General features: G+C 44.1%; 1 protein-coding gene across 1 annotated transcript in view; it reads left to right on the top strand.

Annotated features, from left to right (window-relative positions):
• The window catches only part of LOC124613668 (kappa-type opioid receptor-like), a 519922-nt gene that overhangs the window by 398775 nt on the left and 103515 nt on the right, over positions 1-17632 (top strand). The window contains exon 2 of the mRNA XM_047142385.1: positions 14390-14570. Coding sequence (XP_046998341.1) covers positions 14390-14570 — 181 coding nt within the window. The remainder of the gene's footprint in view (positions 1-14389; positions 14571-17632) is intronic.

Below are 17632 nucleotides of genomic sequence, written 5' to 3'. Positions count from 1 at the left end.
TATCCCGTATGAAATCATGATAACGTGCTCCATTGAGCGTAGGTGGAAGAACATGGGACCCAATCAAGACATCACCAACAATGCCTGCCCAAACGTTCACAGAAAATCTGTGTTGATGACGTGATTGCACTATTGCGTGCGGATTCTCGTCAGCCCACACATGTTTATTGTGAAAATTTACAATTTGATCACGTGGGAGTGAAGCCTCATCCGTAAAGAGAACATCTGCACTGAAATGAGGATTGACACATTGTTGGATGAACCATTCGCAGAAGTGTACCCGTGGAGGCCAATCAGCCGCTAATAGTGCCTGCACACGCTGTACATGGCACGGAAACAACTGGTTCTCCCGTAGCACTCTCCATACAGTGACGTGGTCAACGTTACCTTGTACAGCAGCAGCTTCTCTGACGAAACTTCCTGGCAGATTAAAACTGTGTGCCCGACCGAGACTCGAACTCGGGACCTTTGCCTTTCGCGGGCAAGTGCTCTTACCATCTTAGCTACCGAAGCACGACTCACGCCCGGTCCTCACAGCTTTACTTCTGCCAGTATCTCGTCTCCTACCTTCCAAACTTTACAGAAGCTCTCCTGCGAACCAGGAGGGCTTCTGTAAAGTTTGGTAGGTAGGAGACGAGATACTGGCAGAAGTAAAGCTGTGAGGACCGGGCGTGAGTCGTGCTTCGGTATCTCTGATGGTAGAGCACTTGCCCGCGAAAGGCAAAGGTCCCGAGTTAGAGTCTCGGTCGGGCACACAGTTTTAATCTGCCAGGAAGTTTCGTATCAGCGCACACTCCGCTGCAGAGTGAAAATCTCATTCTGGGAACTTCTCTGACGCTGACATTAGGGTTATCGTCAACTGCACGAAGAATTGCCTCGTCCATTGCAGGTGCCGCCGTTCTAGGTCTTCCCCAGTCGCGAGTCATAGGCTGGAATGTTCCGTGCTGTCTAAGACGCCGATCAATTGCTTCGAACGTCTTCCTGTTGGAACACCTTCGTTCTGGAAATCTGTCTCGATACAAACGTACCGCGCCACGGCTATTGCCCCGTGATAATCCATTCATCAAATGGGCATCTGCCAACTCCGCATTTGTAAACATTTCATTGACTGTAAAACCACGTTCGTGATGAACACTAACCTGTTGATGCTGCGTACTGATGTGCTTGATGCTGTAGAGCAATGAGTGGCATGTTAACACAAGCACCGAAGTCAACATTACCTTCCTTCAATTGGGCCAACTGGCTTTGAATCGAGGAAGTACAGTACATACTGACGAAACTAAAATGAGCTCTAACATGGAAATTAAGCGTTTCCGGACACATGTCCACATGACATCTTTTCTTTATTTGTGTGTGAGGAATGTTTCCCGAAAGTTTGGCCGTACCTTTTTGTAACACCCTGTATATGTTAGACAATGCCATGGGGACTGCTGTCTGACGGCCTGTATTGTCAACGGCATAGTGAACAGATGCAAACGCCATAAGCGGATATTACGGCGATAGCTCGCAGGCTGACCAGTGTCTGAAGACATCCTTCGACGTTCCTGAAGGCGAATCCAGTTTAGGTAAGCCTCAAGTCCTGTCTGTTCTGCAAGTTTCTTCCTTGAGAGTTACAAGTGTGTGAGTACAAGCCTGAACGATGGCATGTTGTCATTGAGAACAGAACTATATACGTAACGCTGGTTGTCAGTAATATATGCGTTGAGGTCGGAAAGTGTCTTCCAGCATTCCAGCGTATCCCCAGTATCAAAATAAGAGATATACTTGAGGAAATACAGAAAAGTTGTCACGTTAGAGTGAGTACCTGCTTATTATTTACGAACAAGTGGTTTTTGTATGTGTATTTTGATATAACCCCTGCAGAGAATGGGCATGGTAGACTACCTAGATGATCCAGTGGTTGGAGCCACGTGCCCTCTATTAAACCCGTAGCAGGCGGAGGCCCTGCAGAATCCCCCGGGGATTACCCAGCGCACGATGTCGCCGTTGGTCATCTGTTAATGTAATTGGTTATGGATGTTGCATATGCAACCAGGCCGCATGGCCGCATTACACCTCACTACGCAATAGCTCTGTGCTTCTAGCCGTCCGCCAGTGCAGCCTTCGAAGTTTCTTTGTCTAATATCTATATGAAGCTTTTCAGTCTAACATCTATATGGGTAATGATCTGCATGACATCAATACGGCTACAACACACACACACACACACACACACACACACACACACACACACACACATATTTATTTATTTATTTTTCAGTTGAGGTTCTCGCGTTACACCTAGACCACCCTGTACTTCCTCTAACAAGTGGATCTCAAAGAGTCAGATTTCGTTACGGGTAGACTTGAAAATATCGTCCTCTCTCCTTACGGGTTTGAATCAAACAGTGAAGGGCTACATGGGTTAAATAAGGTTCATCATAGGTTCGTGGCTTATCACGAAGGGCTGTACCACAATTGTAGCAGCAGGAAAAGTCTAATTTGTACTCAGTAATTAGAATATATCGTGTACTAAAATGTTTGAGTTACTGAAGCAAACAAATATTTTGCACTGAAATCAGAAGAAAAGAGTTAACTAGTATTGATCATCACCTTATACGGATTAACAAAGGCATAGTCTGGGAAAGAATAGGGGACGAATCTCATCTGATGTTTAGAAAGGCGCTACTGTACTGAGACAAATGACATGTACAACTGCGAGCAAAGAGTAGCGACATTCGAACGCGGCTATGTGTTAGCTAACAGTCTCTGGACAGCAGCCGCGGATTACTAAAATTAATGCATATCGATACAAAACAAAAACTGTTGCATATTTGACCGATGTCAGCATCGCGAAGCTGTTTTCAATGCAGCAAAAGGAGACTAACGCCGAAAACCGTAACATAGAAGACTGGTTATAAAATTCGTTGCCACAAAATGGAAGCAGTCTTAAGTCTTACGAAATCTATTAATATCAAACAGGCAACAAAAAATACACAAAAGTATGACAATATTAAATGAGAACTAAAAGCGATCAGGAAAATTTCAGGTTCAAGTTATACCGAAGAAGGAACAGACATATTAAGAGCAAATAAATAAATTGTAAAGTATACCATATTTGCTCAGATATAAAAAACAGACAATTAAAAGAATGGAACCATTCAGGTTAGATACGTACATTATGAAATTCTACGAAAACCGCAATCTAGGTAAAACTGTAACATTAAAGTGGTTCGCCGGTGTAAAATACATGAAGAAAGCGATAATGACACAAGTACCACAGGTGTGGCGCTTCTGCCAGAGGGGTCCTTGAAGGTTTTGACGATGAACTTCTCTTACACCAATGTTCACAGATTTTTTGTGTCGTGAATGCTTCGTACACAACACGTTGATATTGGAATCTGATATGCAACACAATTGCATCTTATTTCTAGGGAGAATAAGCTTTCATTATTGCTAGCACTTTACAAGTCCCTAGATAGGCAAATGATTTATTACTGTTTATTTTACATTTCATTTACATGAAAGTTTCTACTGACGCTTAAATGTTCTTGATGGATGATAACACTCAGAGTTAGCTGATATTCATCTCACTCATGGGCAGGCACTATGCAACAGTCCAGGAACAAGGTGCCTATATGCAGAACGATTCCCATAGAGGAGAGTACCAAATCATGTCACATTTTAAAGGCTTTATGGTCATTTTCACGAAACAAGATCTCCTAGATCATAACGGCGGAAACCGATAGAGTTCGTAAAGAGCAAACTGTTCCGGTTTAGGAAGGTGTGTTAAGCGAACTGAGGACAACCGCGGCGCTAGCACATGATCCATAGCCAAAGAACTGTACGGGACTGGCATACATCTAATCAAGTACTAGAAAGTGCAAAACCTATTAGCTGCTGACTCTCCTCGGAGCTTGGAATTCTGCCAATGATATCTGCACCAAATTCTGATCATCCTTGACATCCAAGTATATGTTTTATTCACTGACAAGGATCTCTTCACAAAAAAAGGAATATACGACAGGAATATTCAACACCACTGGCTGGAATGTGGAAAATCCTGACGCAAGTGCACTGGAATTGTACACGGCCATCTGAGTACGCCTTCTCTGCTTAACACGTTTTTTGGAGGAAATTGCCGTATCTTTCTCCGTAAAGTACAACTGGAAACGTTGGAGAATGACACGCAAGTAGTCAGGCAGCTATTGTGGTACTGGCATGACGGGGTCCCATCACACTTTGACGTTGATGCCACAGAACGTTACACTACGTTTTCTCCTATTATCTGATTTGGAGGGCCGGGCCCGTACAGGAGTCGCTACGTTCTCCCGACCTCACTCCTATGGATTTCTTTTTCTCATGGGATATAAAAAGTTTGGTTTACTAAACGCCGATACAACTTAAAATACTTCTGTCACCATTTCATTAATTAATTAGAACGATGATAGTCTCGCAGAATACGTGCTCCGTTATTCATAAATTATAATTATCGGTCTTTCTCACTAATTAGCAATCTGAGCACTGCGTAAATCATTATTGAACATTACACACTTCTGAAGAGCCAGTTGCCCGTTTGGCTGAAGCTGCAGCCATCATTTGGAGGGTTACAGACAAGCATAGGCACGCTGGTACCAGTTCTGCATTAACGCAAACGGACTACATTTTCAGAAATCTCTCTAAATATTCATCATACGGGAATTTGAAATCCGCCTCTGTACATCATTAACGTCGGAACGTTCATAGATCCCCAACGGGGAAACAGTGTACATGTGGCAGTTTTGTCACATAAAATGTTTTTCTTTCTACCTCATGTAAACATTCTAAAATGTTTTTTGTATCGTGTAAATATCTATGATATTTTGTAACTATTATTTATTCGATCACAACATCGTTTCTGACTTCTTACGTTACCACCAAGTTGTAGCCTGACGATGGGCAAAGAAGCCAATAGGTGGTTTGTCATTATATAAATGGTTTCAATTGCCGTGAAACTGTTTTGCTTTTCATGTTACTGCCACGTTTTTTTTCTAAGACTGGCGGAAAATTTAAGAGAAGTTTTCATACTTCATTAAACCCAGGAGTCCTCCCCGATGGCTGAGTAGTCAGCGTGACGGATTGCCGTCCTCCGGGCCCGGGTTCGATTCCCGGCTGGGTAAGAGATTTTCTCCGCTCAGGGACTGGGTGTTGTGTTGTCTTCATCATCATTTCATCCACACCGGTGAGCAGGTCGCCCAATGTAATAAGACCTGCACCAAGGCGGCCGGATCTGCTCCGCAAGGGGCCTCCCGACCAATGACGCCAAACGCTCATTCCCATTAAACACAGGAAATACGCAGGAAAAGAGCATGCTTGCTTACCAAATGAAAATCTTTCTTACATGAACTGTCCGTAATATCATCTGATTACGTCTGTTTAAGTAAGTTGGAAAGTTGAAATACTCCTCACGTATTTACTTGCAATGACAAACAGTTCCCTTCATTGCGTTATTTGCACCTAGATTCATCTCTCTGTATTGCTATTACAGACATCTCGAGTACGTAGCTCTTTCTTAGCATACATCACAAACTTCATTTAGATGACAGTCCAATGGAAATGTGTACAAACGTCGATTTGGCAGATGAATTCTGACTTATTCTCCTTCACAAACGCTTCCCTCTTAAATGCAAGTACCCACTGCTTGGTCCCGGATCTTACTAAATATGTAATACCGTCTTTTGTATTCATAAATATCGGTAGTGTAAGGACTTAACACGGTAAAGGACTTCTTGAAGGTGAATTTTTCTCCTTGGGTGTCTCGCAATGGCGAGTTGCCCCCTGGTTTTGAGTGAAGCTCGCCCGACTATTTCTGCATGTGCCGCACAATGGACTCGAACACGCCCGTCTTTTAGCTGTATTACACAATATTAAAAATGAAAAGTTTTTGAAAAAAAAATTATGCGTCATCACAGCAGAGCTGTCCCATTCTTTTAAGAAACGATCTCCTCAAAACATGTATCGCATCAACGTCCTTTCAGGTAATTTGCCGGCGCTTGGTCACCAGTTCCCAAGCAGCCCCCAAACAAGCAGCCCCTCAGAAGGATGTGGAACACTCTACCTATAAAGGTATGTCACTAAGTTCCTGCCAGCTTTATGTGTCTGAAAACTGGTGTTTCCATACGCATGACTGTAATACAAAAATCTGGCTATTGTATACTGTTCTCATGTTCTGTCTAAGTATCTGTCCGCAGCTTTTGAAACAATTCTTACAGGACATACAAAAGAACATTTTGTTGTTAATTTAGATACATAGTCATTAGTATGGATTGAACTTGGAATATCCTAAATGTGTACGAAGGGTGTTTGATCATTTTTATTGCGTTATCAGTAGCATTTTGATAGCGTATTATCTCTGTGTTTCCTCGGTCACATTTTCGTCTTGTTTACTTGTTTCATTATACTGTGGACGTAAAATGCCGGAAACTGTACATTGTTAAGCCTATGTAACTTGGTACCAAGGTACGACTTAATCTAATGCATGCTCTGTATTGTCAATACAAACTGTAAAATCATGTTTCCAGTGCTGAGATTGCTGTATGGGCACGTAGTGAAGACCAATAAATTAAAAAGAAAATATTTAGGGTTTTCGAATGCAACAGAATGGCTACCAATCTCTGTGTGGTATACTTGGTATACTGCCAGTGTGCATTAGGGTTGTATTTGTTGAGATTGTAATGTTGCAGTATGACTCTGCCGCATGTGATGAACTGCTTTCGCGACGTTCAGCAAAATGTCGTCATACTGAGGGAAGCGAGCGTCAGGCTGAAGCCCTGAAGTTGTTTTACAAGGACGTGTATTCAAAATTAGAGCGCTTCTTCAAGAAGCTGACGAAGCAGAAGAAAGTAGTCAGCACCTCTGTAGGGTGAAGCTGGACAATATTACAGCTCCAGTTAGGCTCCTTCAGGAGCTCACTAAACAAGAAAAGAACAACGAATGAACTGCTCGCCGCCACAGCCTGTTGTCCATTTTGGGGTGGGGGTGCAGCTGCCGTAGAAGTAATGTCCAGCAGACTCATAAATTCGCTGCCCCATCCCCCACTAAATAAGACCCTCATTCTTAGACGTTCTCAGATGCTCGCTGCTGTTCTTTATAAGCGACCGTATCAGGGTGTGTAAGTGATACCAAACAATGCGGTCTCCAGCAGTTTTTGACTTTGAGATGGAGACCACTGCAGTGCCACATGAAGTACCCAATCACCTACCATTTTCGCCAATAGCAGCAGGCATCCACATGATCTGGGGACCCTAAGATCATCACTTGGCGCCTTCGCATCGCTGGTTCTCCTCCCGGGGACTGTCTTCTGCTGACAGGTACATCCGTAGTGGTCACCTGTTCGAGCCTGGGCTGGAGGCGTACTGGTCTCTCTGTTGCTGTACACTAGGTCCTGAGGGCCACCGTCGTCACTGAACATCACCCTGTGTGGTCATATGCCTTCGACTTTGGCCGTACTGAATGTTAGAATTTAAACATCGTGTATCACGGAGTGGTACGCAGCGAAAACACGTTATTCAGGCGTCCGGGAACTGCGTCCAACACACTTCGGGCGCAGGTTCGCTGACGCCGCAGCCGTTCGCTGCTAACTCGTGCTGCGCTGGCTTCCGGGCCGGTCGTTCTTGACCCCAGCGCTCGAAGTGCCGGCAGCCTCCGACGTCATCGAGCGGCAATTGCCTCCCGCCTGACGTACTCCCGCCTCTACGCTTACTTGAATAAAAAAAACTGTTGCAATCAGGAAGGTTTCATCAACGGCTTTCCACGCAATTTCAGCCACCATCGCCATTATAACCCACGTAACGGCAAGGAAGGAGCACCCTCTCCTGACCTACGATAGGTCGATTCCTATTCCGCCAGAGGGTCACGTTCCGACCCGTTTGTGCCTGTTGGCTTCGAGTGTGGGTGAAGAAAGAGTTGAAATGGTTTATGATCACTTTCCAGTGCATTACAAACTACATTTGTGTAGCCAAGATGACGCCCGAGCTCTTAGACCTTCAGTCCAGGAGTTACTGCAAGGAGAGCCGTGTCGGGAAATAGCGTCTTAATCTCCTGTTAGGATGATAATAAACTAAAGCCAGATGTTGAATTCACCTCGGAGTGGCAGTATTATTCCCGAACTTGGATAGGCGGTGTAGGTGAGGAAGATGTATGGTTTGAGATTATTGTCACAGATATATGTAGAGTGTACGAAGAGGAATTGTCAAAATTAATTTGTATGACAGGAAAGATCTTTCGATGCAAAAGGGTCCTGTAAATATGGGCTCTTAAGTGCCTACCTTTAGAGTTCTGAGCACTTCGTCAATAGAAGAGACGTGTTTCACAATAGCGAAGACGACTAACTGCTCATAGATCTTAAGGCATGCATTTTATAGCCCAAGTTTTACTACACCTTTTTGTTTCAAATGATCGTTCCTGTCATATCCTGCAGTAGGGCCATTCCTCCTGGGACACCCTGTATAGTGACACTAGTGGTAGTTCAGGTGGAGATTTTATAAGATAAGGATGAGGTGTTGGCATAATGTGTAGGCAAATGTCGACACAAGTTTTTCCGGAACCCACTAGCAATTGCAATGTCAGTTCTGTAGACGCTACAGGGAGAAATACGGATAGTTTGTTAGAGAAAAGGGAGGATCATACTTAAGGTAAAGAGGCAGGTCTTTGGCTCAATAAGGCTTGAGATCGACCTTGGTTCAAATGGCTCTGAGCACTATGGGACTTAACATCTGAGGTCATCAGTCCCCTACAACTTAGAGCTGCTTCAACCTAAATAACCTAAGGACATCTCACACATCCATGCCCGAGGCAGGATTCGAACCTGCGACCGTAGAGGTCGCGCGGTTCCAGACTGAAGCACCTAGAACCGATCGGCCTGAGATCGACCTTGCTTATCAGTTTTTAATACAGTTTACGGAACATAATATATGTTACTGAATAAACCCTTAAATCAAGGAACTTCGTGTACATGATACATTATGCAATTTATCATTATTGTTTCGCTTAGAGATACACGATTTTGTGTGCTCTTAAGGTTTGAGTTCCTTTTCTTTACGTGACCGCCGAATGAAACAAAACTCTTTAAACGATTAATGTAAATGATTATTCGCTACTACAGAACGAAAACATACACTACCACTGACATGGCTCAAATCAACGTACGGAGAACTCTGTTAAAGGACCACACCGACACGTATTTGAGTAACACAGGTGGGTTCCAATTAAACTTTCACTCTGTGAGATGGCCCCCACGAAAGCAGAATGATCGTAATACAATGAATCTTTCTGAAAACATTTGTAACGACATGCGGAAAAGAAATTAACCATTGAAAGAAACACGTTTTAATTTCTATTTGAGAGGGTAACGTTAGTTAATTGCGTATCATGGTTACGTTACAGGCTACAAACGTCGCTCAGTGTGACAACCATTAGCATCCATGACAGCCTGGAACCGCACTAGAGATACCATTTCACAACTATTAGCAGCACTTTTCGAAAGGTGGACCATGAAATGTTCAGCTGTCGTGGCACAGCTCTTACACTGCTTGAAGGTACTACATTGCTTCCAGCATTCCCAGATATGGCAACAGTAACTTTTTCAACAACCTGTGACGCAATTGAGAGTCGGCCTCTCCTAGAAAAATACCGCAATCGCCAGATAATTCCAGCTTCCGAATACTGTTCTTCAATCCCGATGCTGAAAGAGAGCCTCTCCGTGATCCTTCACTGCGTCGATACCCGCGAAGAGCAGCCGCACTACTGCTGTTGCTTTGATAAAACAGCGTCTTCTCACTTTCTCCAGAGCCATATTGACTGGCTGTAACCGTCATTCACTCTGACGCTTGTGTTTCAAACCTACGTCGCTGCAGCAGTATCGGGGCCTAACGGCAAGTCATGGCAGTAACACCACTAATAATGCAAATTCTGCGATGCACATTGTGAACATCAGTCCTATCAAGTTGGATACCCATATCGTAAATATGTTGCCGTCTGCACTGGCTCTATTAGTGAAATTCTAATTATAATCATCCTGTACATTTCACACACACCCTTTCCCAACATTCAACAACCAAATTCATCTGTGACAGACTGTTTTACAGTCATGGCTCGAGACGTCAGTTTTCGAAGACTAATACAACTCTACGTCTTAGCTACGACATGATTGCTTCGGAACTTAATCCTTAATATAGGGATAGTTTACCATGAATGCATATTTACTGCATATTTCAGTAATTAATGATAGCAAAGGGAGTCCGTCAAATAGCGTTAATTGTTTATTCACGCCAATCATGTTTGTAAAGTAATATCTGGACTGGAGTGACATGGAGAGAACAGCGCTGGCAACGTGAAGAGCTGACGCACCGGATCGGGCAGCACATAGCTAAACTTTCTTTTACTGGCGGAACATTTAAGCGGGCTCAATACTCTGGCTCTTAGGGACACTTGCACACTGCTGTAATTACCTGTTCCCTTTTAGTGTAGGTATCTTGCTGAAAGTCTCTTAAATTACATTTTAAGTCGACCAATTCATGCAACTCACGGGATCATTTACACCTTTTACACAAATTTATTGTCTCAAATTTGTAAATCTGCGTAAACTGTACATTTCTTCGAGCCATATGCGCTTGGATCATTACTGAAAGGCTCATCGTACCACAGGCATAGATTAGTCGATGAACCTTTAGTAATTTTTGTACAGTTCCAACATTTTTTACGAATTCGTAGCGAGACCGATCGGGCGCTCAAGCCACACCCATCACTGCCACGCCCACAAGCTAATGGCCTCCACTCCGCAAATACCTGCACCTGACTGCCTGTTCTTGCATAGCCTTCACTCCTTAGGACTCTGACGTCAGAATTTCGATATCACGCGCTGTCTCATGGGTAAAATGTAAATTTTTAATAATTATTATTGCGGTTACAGAATGGCATGCCGCTGTGTGCCACTCTCTACCTTACATTTATGTGTTCACGTATTAATTCATTTTATTATTTTATTTTTCTGTGTGATGTTTTTCTCTGCGATACCCTGCCGAGCTCAGAGTTACAACTGTTCCCCTTCTGTAGTACACCAGCCTCTCAAGTTAACGGAGTTCGCCAGACGCCATTGATATTATCCGTTCACTCTACCTGTCTAGCGCCCACAGCCACGCTCTTTCTCCTGAACCCTTGTGTCAGTTTCCAGTCCATTACAATTTCCCAGCTCTGCATGGGAAAGGCTCACGCCAAAACCCATCTACTTGCAACATAAAAAGCTGAACTGACGGTGGTAGTACATTAAATAAGTCGAAAACAAGACATACCCGGACGTGCTGAAAAGTAATGCCTCCGAATTTTTTTTATACGAAGACGCTTACAGCTTTTTAAATAAAACAAACTTTATTCACATTAGACATCCTTATTCTTCATGTCTACATACTTATGTCTCATCATTGTCACCCTGGCGACGAACACATTTCACCCAGCGAGAGACTTGTTTGTTGATACTGTCACTGTAGAGTGTTTGTTGACGGGGCAACAACCTTAGCACTGCTTGCACCGCTTCATCACTATCAAAGTGAAGTGCTTGAAGTGGATCCTTAAGTTCTTAAAGCATATGAAAATAGCGCGGGACCAAGCGAGGACTGTATGGAGTCTGGTAGATGACAGTGAACGCAAGGTGTTGGACTCTTCAAGATGTTGCAGCGCTCGTGTGTGATCTGTCATTGCCATGCTCAAAGAGAGGGTGCTCCACGTGTGGACGGACTGATCGACTTCGTGCGTTCAATTTTCTGAGTTTTCAGTTTTCACTCCGTCAGTTACGTTACACATCGCCATGTTACACGCCACGAGTACAATTCGAAGCCCTCTTGCGGAAGAGGATAGCAACTTGCGTCAGCAAAACGGGAAATTCGCCCGAATATTATGCTTGACATCCAATACCTCAACCGATATTGAGAACAGAATAAAAAATTCGGAGACATTACTTTTCAGCACGCGCTCTAATAACATCTACATAAACATTAATTGATACTTTTTGTTCTTAGATTAGTTTTCCAAATGGAACTTGGGTTCTTTTGAGTAGTCTCTCAGCTTTGTGAAGTTAATACAAGAAATGTTTTAAATTTTCTAAATTTCAACAAGAACTAAGTTTTCGTCCACTCTGTATTTGCTAAAATAATTGTGCTACACGGTTCAGAGCATGCTCCTTAATTTTTTTCTGAACAGAGCTTTAATTTGACATGCAGATTTTATACCTAACGCGCCTCGGTAACCGAAGTCGGGGGAACGTTGTCGAAGGTCGTCATCCAAAGGTCCGATGGGTGGCAGTAAATACCCGGCGCGACACCAACTCCATGCCTTCGCCCTGGCAGACACTGTTCTCTGTCTTAGGTGTAATGTGGACGACACAGACGAACACCGTTTCCTATGCGGCGCGGCGGAGTACGTATGGTTCCTTCTTCAGCAGACACTACCCCTTTAGCTCCGGGTGCCAACGCACATATTGTCCCCAGTTTGCTTCTCTATCCGGACGAGACGTATTTTCCACAATAAAATATGCATACGGTCACGCAGATAAAGGGGATTACTGTCCTTTACCTTTTCAGAAATAACTCCAAGGATGTGATCGACTTTTGAACGTTTTTACTAACACGTCACCACATAATGAGACAACACGTGAAATACCAGTCCTCTTTTGCTAACTACTTAGGGAGCATTTTTTACAACCCGCCCCATAGTTAGAAACGCCCCGAAGAGCGAGACTGACAAGTGCAGCTTTATTTTGATGGCCATCAAAGGCTCGGTCCTGCTTTCCGAAGAAGACATGCCCCAACCGCCGTCTTGGAAACGAGCGGTCGTCGATTTGTTTTCCTACATGAGGAGCATCTTGGCGATATATTTTTTGCTGCATTCAAGGATAAATAAAAGAGTTTTCTGTTATTCTTTTGCACTATTTAAGCAAAAAATTTAAAAAAAACATACAGACCTACACAAAACCGCCTCCTTAGTTACCTACATTCGGTAATTTCTAGTCAATGGATGGAAGTTAGCCGTAGAGAAAGTGCTGTTTCATTTAATAACTTTGTTTTAAAGAAAACGGTTAGCTTCACGGTGATGGATGAAATTTTCATTGCCATAATTTTCCCAGCAAGGAGAGGAGAGGTGGTGGTGTAAGGCTCGTCATCACCAGTCTCTGCGCCAATGTCGTGGATTACATTCCGAACCTCTCTGTGGTGTCTGATGGAGTGAGGGCATGTAGCACTGTCAATGATCCGCCCGTCGTATATCGACGTTAAGCTCTGCGGACCCGTTGGTGCTCTTCGTGACAAGGAGGCTATGTGCCGGCACTGAGTTCCACCCCCTCCCTTGCCTCATCCACAGCTACACAAACCCGACCATACACTATACAAACAGTCATCATAGCCATACACTTAACACTTCATAACAGATTGGAGGAAGGCAACGGCAAACTATCTCCACTAGGACTTGGCCACGGGCGGCGGTTCAGGATTCCTGCATCTGATCCTCTATGCTGTATGTTGAGTATGAGGCTATTTATTTTTGTTATTCTTGTTGTTGATGTTGTTGTGTCGGCCACTGTGAGAGTCAGCTACAACACAAACATGGAAGGAAAGACGTTGCAATGGTCGGTGGAAGGGATCAAAAATTATCTGTACATTAAACTTTCCAATTAATAGGACACTTTATTTTAAAAAAAAGAATAACTTTACTTCTCCTTATCAGGTGGCTTGATGTTCTTCTGTGCCTCCTACGTGCATTTACATTAACACACTATTACTACTCTCAGAACGCAGGCTAAGTATGGTCTTCCTTTCACTTAGTATTGATGCTCTCGAAGACTGCGACGATACTGGGGCTGCCGAGCGATGGACGCCTGGTTAAGCCAGCGTTGAAAGGGGGCGCTGAACTCTGTCTTCCTGGAGGTGTAGTGGTGCCCGCTCCTTCAAATGGCGGGCGGGTCAGCGCCTTCTTGATGGCGTCTCGCGGTGCTGCGCTGATCGGTGTGCAGTCGATGCTTTAGGACTACACAATTATTATTATTATTATTATTATTATTACTGTTATTATTACCCTCTTATACCTAGCTGCAATGCATCTTGTACTTGTTTTTAACAATGGGATTTAAAATCAACCGTTAAGCGTCCGCTTTCGTTGGTACACATAACTCTGGTCCGATTTGGCCGCCTCTTGCACATCTTTAACATGGTTGTCTGTTGACAAATCACTGTAGAAGACACGTTATTGTATCTTTGTTCTGTATTCTGTAGGTGCTGACGATCCCGGCCATCAGCTTCCAGTACTCCTACACTACCTGCGAATTGCTGCACGTCTGTGGTAGTGGCTGGTCAGTCGATAGATAGTGAGGAGTTGCGCTGTGTTGCAGGCAAGGCGGTGCCGTTCGTGGAGCTGACGGTGGCGCACGCGTCGGTGCTGACCATCCTGGCCATCAGCTTCGAGCGCTACTACGCCATCTGCGAGCCGCTGCGGGCCGGCTACGTGTGCACCAAGGCGCGCGCGCTGCTCATCTGCCTGCTAGCCTGGGCCCTCGCCGCCCTCCTCACCAGGTAGGCACACAAGCTTTCTACATCTTCGTAGTAATCTCTGTGACTTTCTTGCAGTGTATTTCGCGAGCGAGCTTCTAGTAGGAAATGCTAAGCAACTCTTATCGAAGTATAGTGCATGTCGTTCGCAGTTGATTCTTCTAGTAGTGTCTGCAAACACTTCGCTCCACTGAAAATACGTCATATATTGCTTCTGGAACGTTACGGTGCTAGATAACTGCTTATGTTGCATCCTGAATCCTGTGTTATGCTTGAAACTCCAGCCTTTTATTCGAGAGGACGCAAAAGCTTATACCTCTCCTATTTTTTTCACTTTTGTCCGTCGTCAGCTTTTCAACTGATTTGAATCCTGTTGTATGATAACTTGTTCATCGCATCCACTAGAGCGTGCATTGTGTTGTACGTGCTTTTTCTCTTCACACATACTTTTCCACTACTCCTTATTTCATTGCCAACTTAACTGTTGTCGGATGCAGGATACATCGTTCTTTATTTTTTAGCAGTCTCAAGGAGTTAAACTGCCACGAATTTTCGACCAGTTACTCCCTGTTTATTGTCAAGGGGAACGACACCTGATAGTCTGCTGGTAAGCACTTACATAGTCCAGCTGCTGGCTGTGACAATACTGAGGCCCTTGGCATATATTATCAAAAGTATACGGACACCTATTGGTGGACATTAATTTGGGGAACATACAGGCTTCGCCTTTATGACAGCTTGGACTCTGCTGGAACCACTTCCAGTGATGTGTGTGAATGTCTGTGGAGGAATGCAGCCCATACCACACCAAGACCCGAAACCATAGAAGACAATGGTGATGGCCGTAGGGGTCTTGATCGAAGTCGACGTTATAACTCAGAAAGGCCTTGTATTGTGTTTAGGTTAGGACTCTGGCCAGGACAGTCAATTTCAGGAAGGTTATTGTCTACAAATAATTGCCTCACAGATACTGCATTATATATAACAGGGTGAATTGTCGCCTCCAAATTGTTCTCCTACCGTACGCACTGCAATATGCTTTGAAACGTGATCATATCCTTTCCAGTTTAGTCCTTTCTTAAGAGCAATAAACAGACCTCGCCCTAAATACGGAAAACGATAACACCGGTTCCTCCGTACCTTTATGCTAATGGAAAGTAATGTTCTGCAGTCATTCACCAAACCCTTAACCTTCCACCGGATTGCTAGGTGGAGTAGCGCGATGCATCACTGCAAATCATTCCTTTCCAGTCATCGAATGGCCAGTGGCGACGCGCTTTACACCACCTATAACATCGCTTAAGACTGACTACAGAAATATGTGACCTATGGGGAGTTCTTCGATCAGCGTACCCAGTTCTTTTTAACTCTCTAAGCACAATCACCGTGCTAGGTGGAACACAGTTAGAACTTTTGGAACCACGAATGATTCCTGCTTCCGTTGATTTTATGCGATTTTTTACAGCTACCCTCCGCAATGTTCGACAGTTCGTATCCGTCCGTAAACGAGGTCTGCCTGTAGCTGTAGTTGTTCCATCGCACTGCCGCTTTACAGTCACACATCGAACAGTTGATTCAGGCAGATTTAAAAGAGTTGAAATAACTCTAAACGGTTTGTCACTCAAGTGACAATAGCCCTAAACGATTTGTTACTCAAGTGCATTTTTGAAGTCACTAAGCCCTCCTGAGGGCCCATTTCTTCTGTTATTGTTTCTATACTGACAACAAAATACTCGCCACTGTTTTTTAAAATGGTAAATTCACCTCTGCTGACATATAGTTGTCAATCCCACATTACATAGGAGTGTCCGCATACTTTTGAGTGTGTAGTGTATGGATATACGTTAACTGAAACTTCGGTGCGCCTGCTTCAACCATGGGATAGCTGGATCACACGCCGAGCTGATAATGGTGTTTTCAGTGATTTTTATTTCAGTGGCTTCGTTAATCACACTGTTGCAAAACCCATTATTGTGAGCCACGAAAGAAGCTTCGTCAAATTTGATTAGGTGACCATTTTATAGCCCATGCTCAATTAAAGCAGCGCAGGCGATAAACATCTTATCCTCATTCCTGCATTGTTCTACAGTACGCTTTGAGGCAATATGATTAAAGAAGCTCTTGAAACGAAAATCACTGAAAACAATCCTAATAGAGACGTCAGCTTATAGTTCAAGCTTGTGTTGCTGAAGTGCGCTTCAAACACTGCGTCAACGTGTCCAGATAGGGCGATACGGTGGCCTCCAGTGACGACACAACCTGAAACTAGAGGAAATTAGGGCATACCAGCAGCACACCAGCACTCATTCCATGTCACAATGTTCAGGCAGTACTTGGTCGAAACTTCGTGGCACTTTAATCGCTTGACGCGGCCGGCAATGAGAAAACATTTTATTGAATGTAAGCACCGCAAGACTCTCCAATGTTGCATTACATAACTGCACGTGAAGGAAACATTGTGCAGTATCATATGTCTGGGCATGCTGAACGTAAAGAAGGCTAGTTTGTCGATTTCACTAGTCTTCTTCCTATATTATCGGACGAGAAGACGGTTCCACGATTTGCTTTGGTCCCTCTTCTGACACCACCATCTCCAGAAGGCCAGCTTCGCCCTAAGGATAAGATACACAACACCAGGAAGCACTTGAACGTATGGGCACGTGCTCTTAAGGTGCGCCTCTGCTACTGCTAAGAACACTTACGGCCTTGTCCTAACAAAGGTTAAACGCGGCTATGGATTCCTAACAAACAATATCACGGAGAGAAGCCATAGAGAATCAGAAAGGAAAATTGAATCAAATGGTTCAAATGGCTCTGAGCACTATGGGACTTAACTTCTGAGGTCATAAGTCCCCTAGAACTTAGAACTACTTAAACCTAACTAACCTAAGGACATCACACACATCCATGCCCGAGGCTGGATTCGAACCTGCGACCGTAGCGGTCGCGCGGTTCCAGACTGTAGCACCTAGAACCGCTCGGCCAAAAACTGAATCAGCTTTCGTAAAACCAGTGCAGTGCGGATCACAAATCTTCCGAACGCACAGACATCAACTTGACGGCGAGAGACATAGGCACTTCTCATC

This window comes from Schistocerca americana, chromosome 4 (genome assembly GCF_021461395.2).
Source record: "Schistocerca americana isolate TAMUIC-IGC-003095 chromosome 4, iqSchAmer2.1, whole genome shotgun sequence".
Lineage (NCBI taxonomy): Eukaryota > Metazoa > Arthropoda > Insecta > Orthoptera > Acrididae > Schistocerca > Schistocerca americana.
This window is presented reverse-complemented; position numbering and strand designations above follow the sequence as displayed.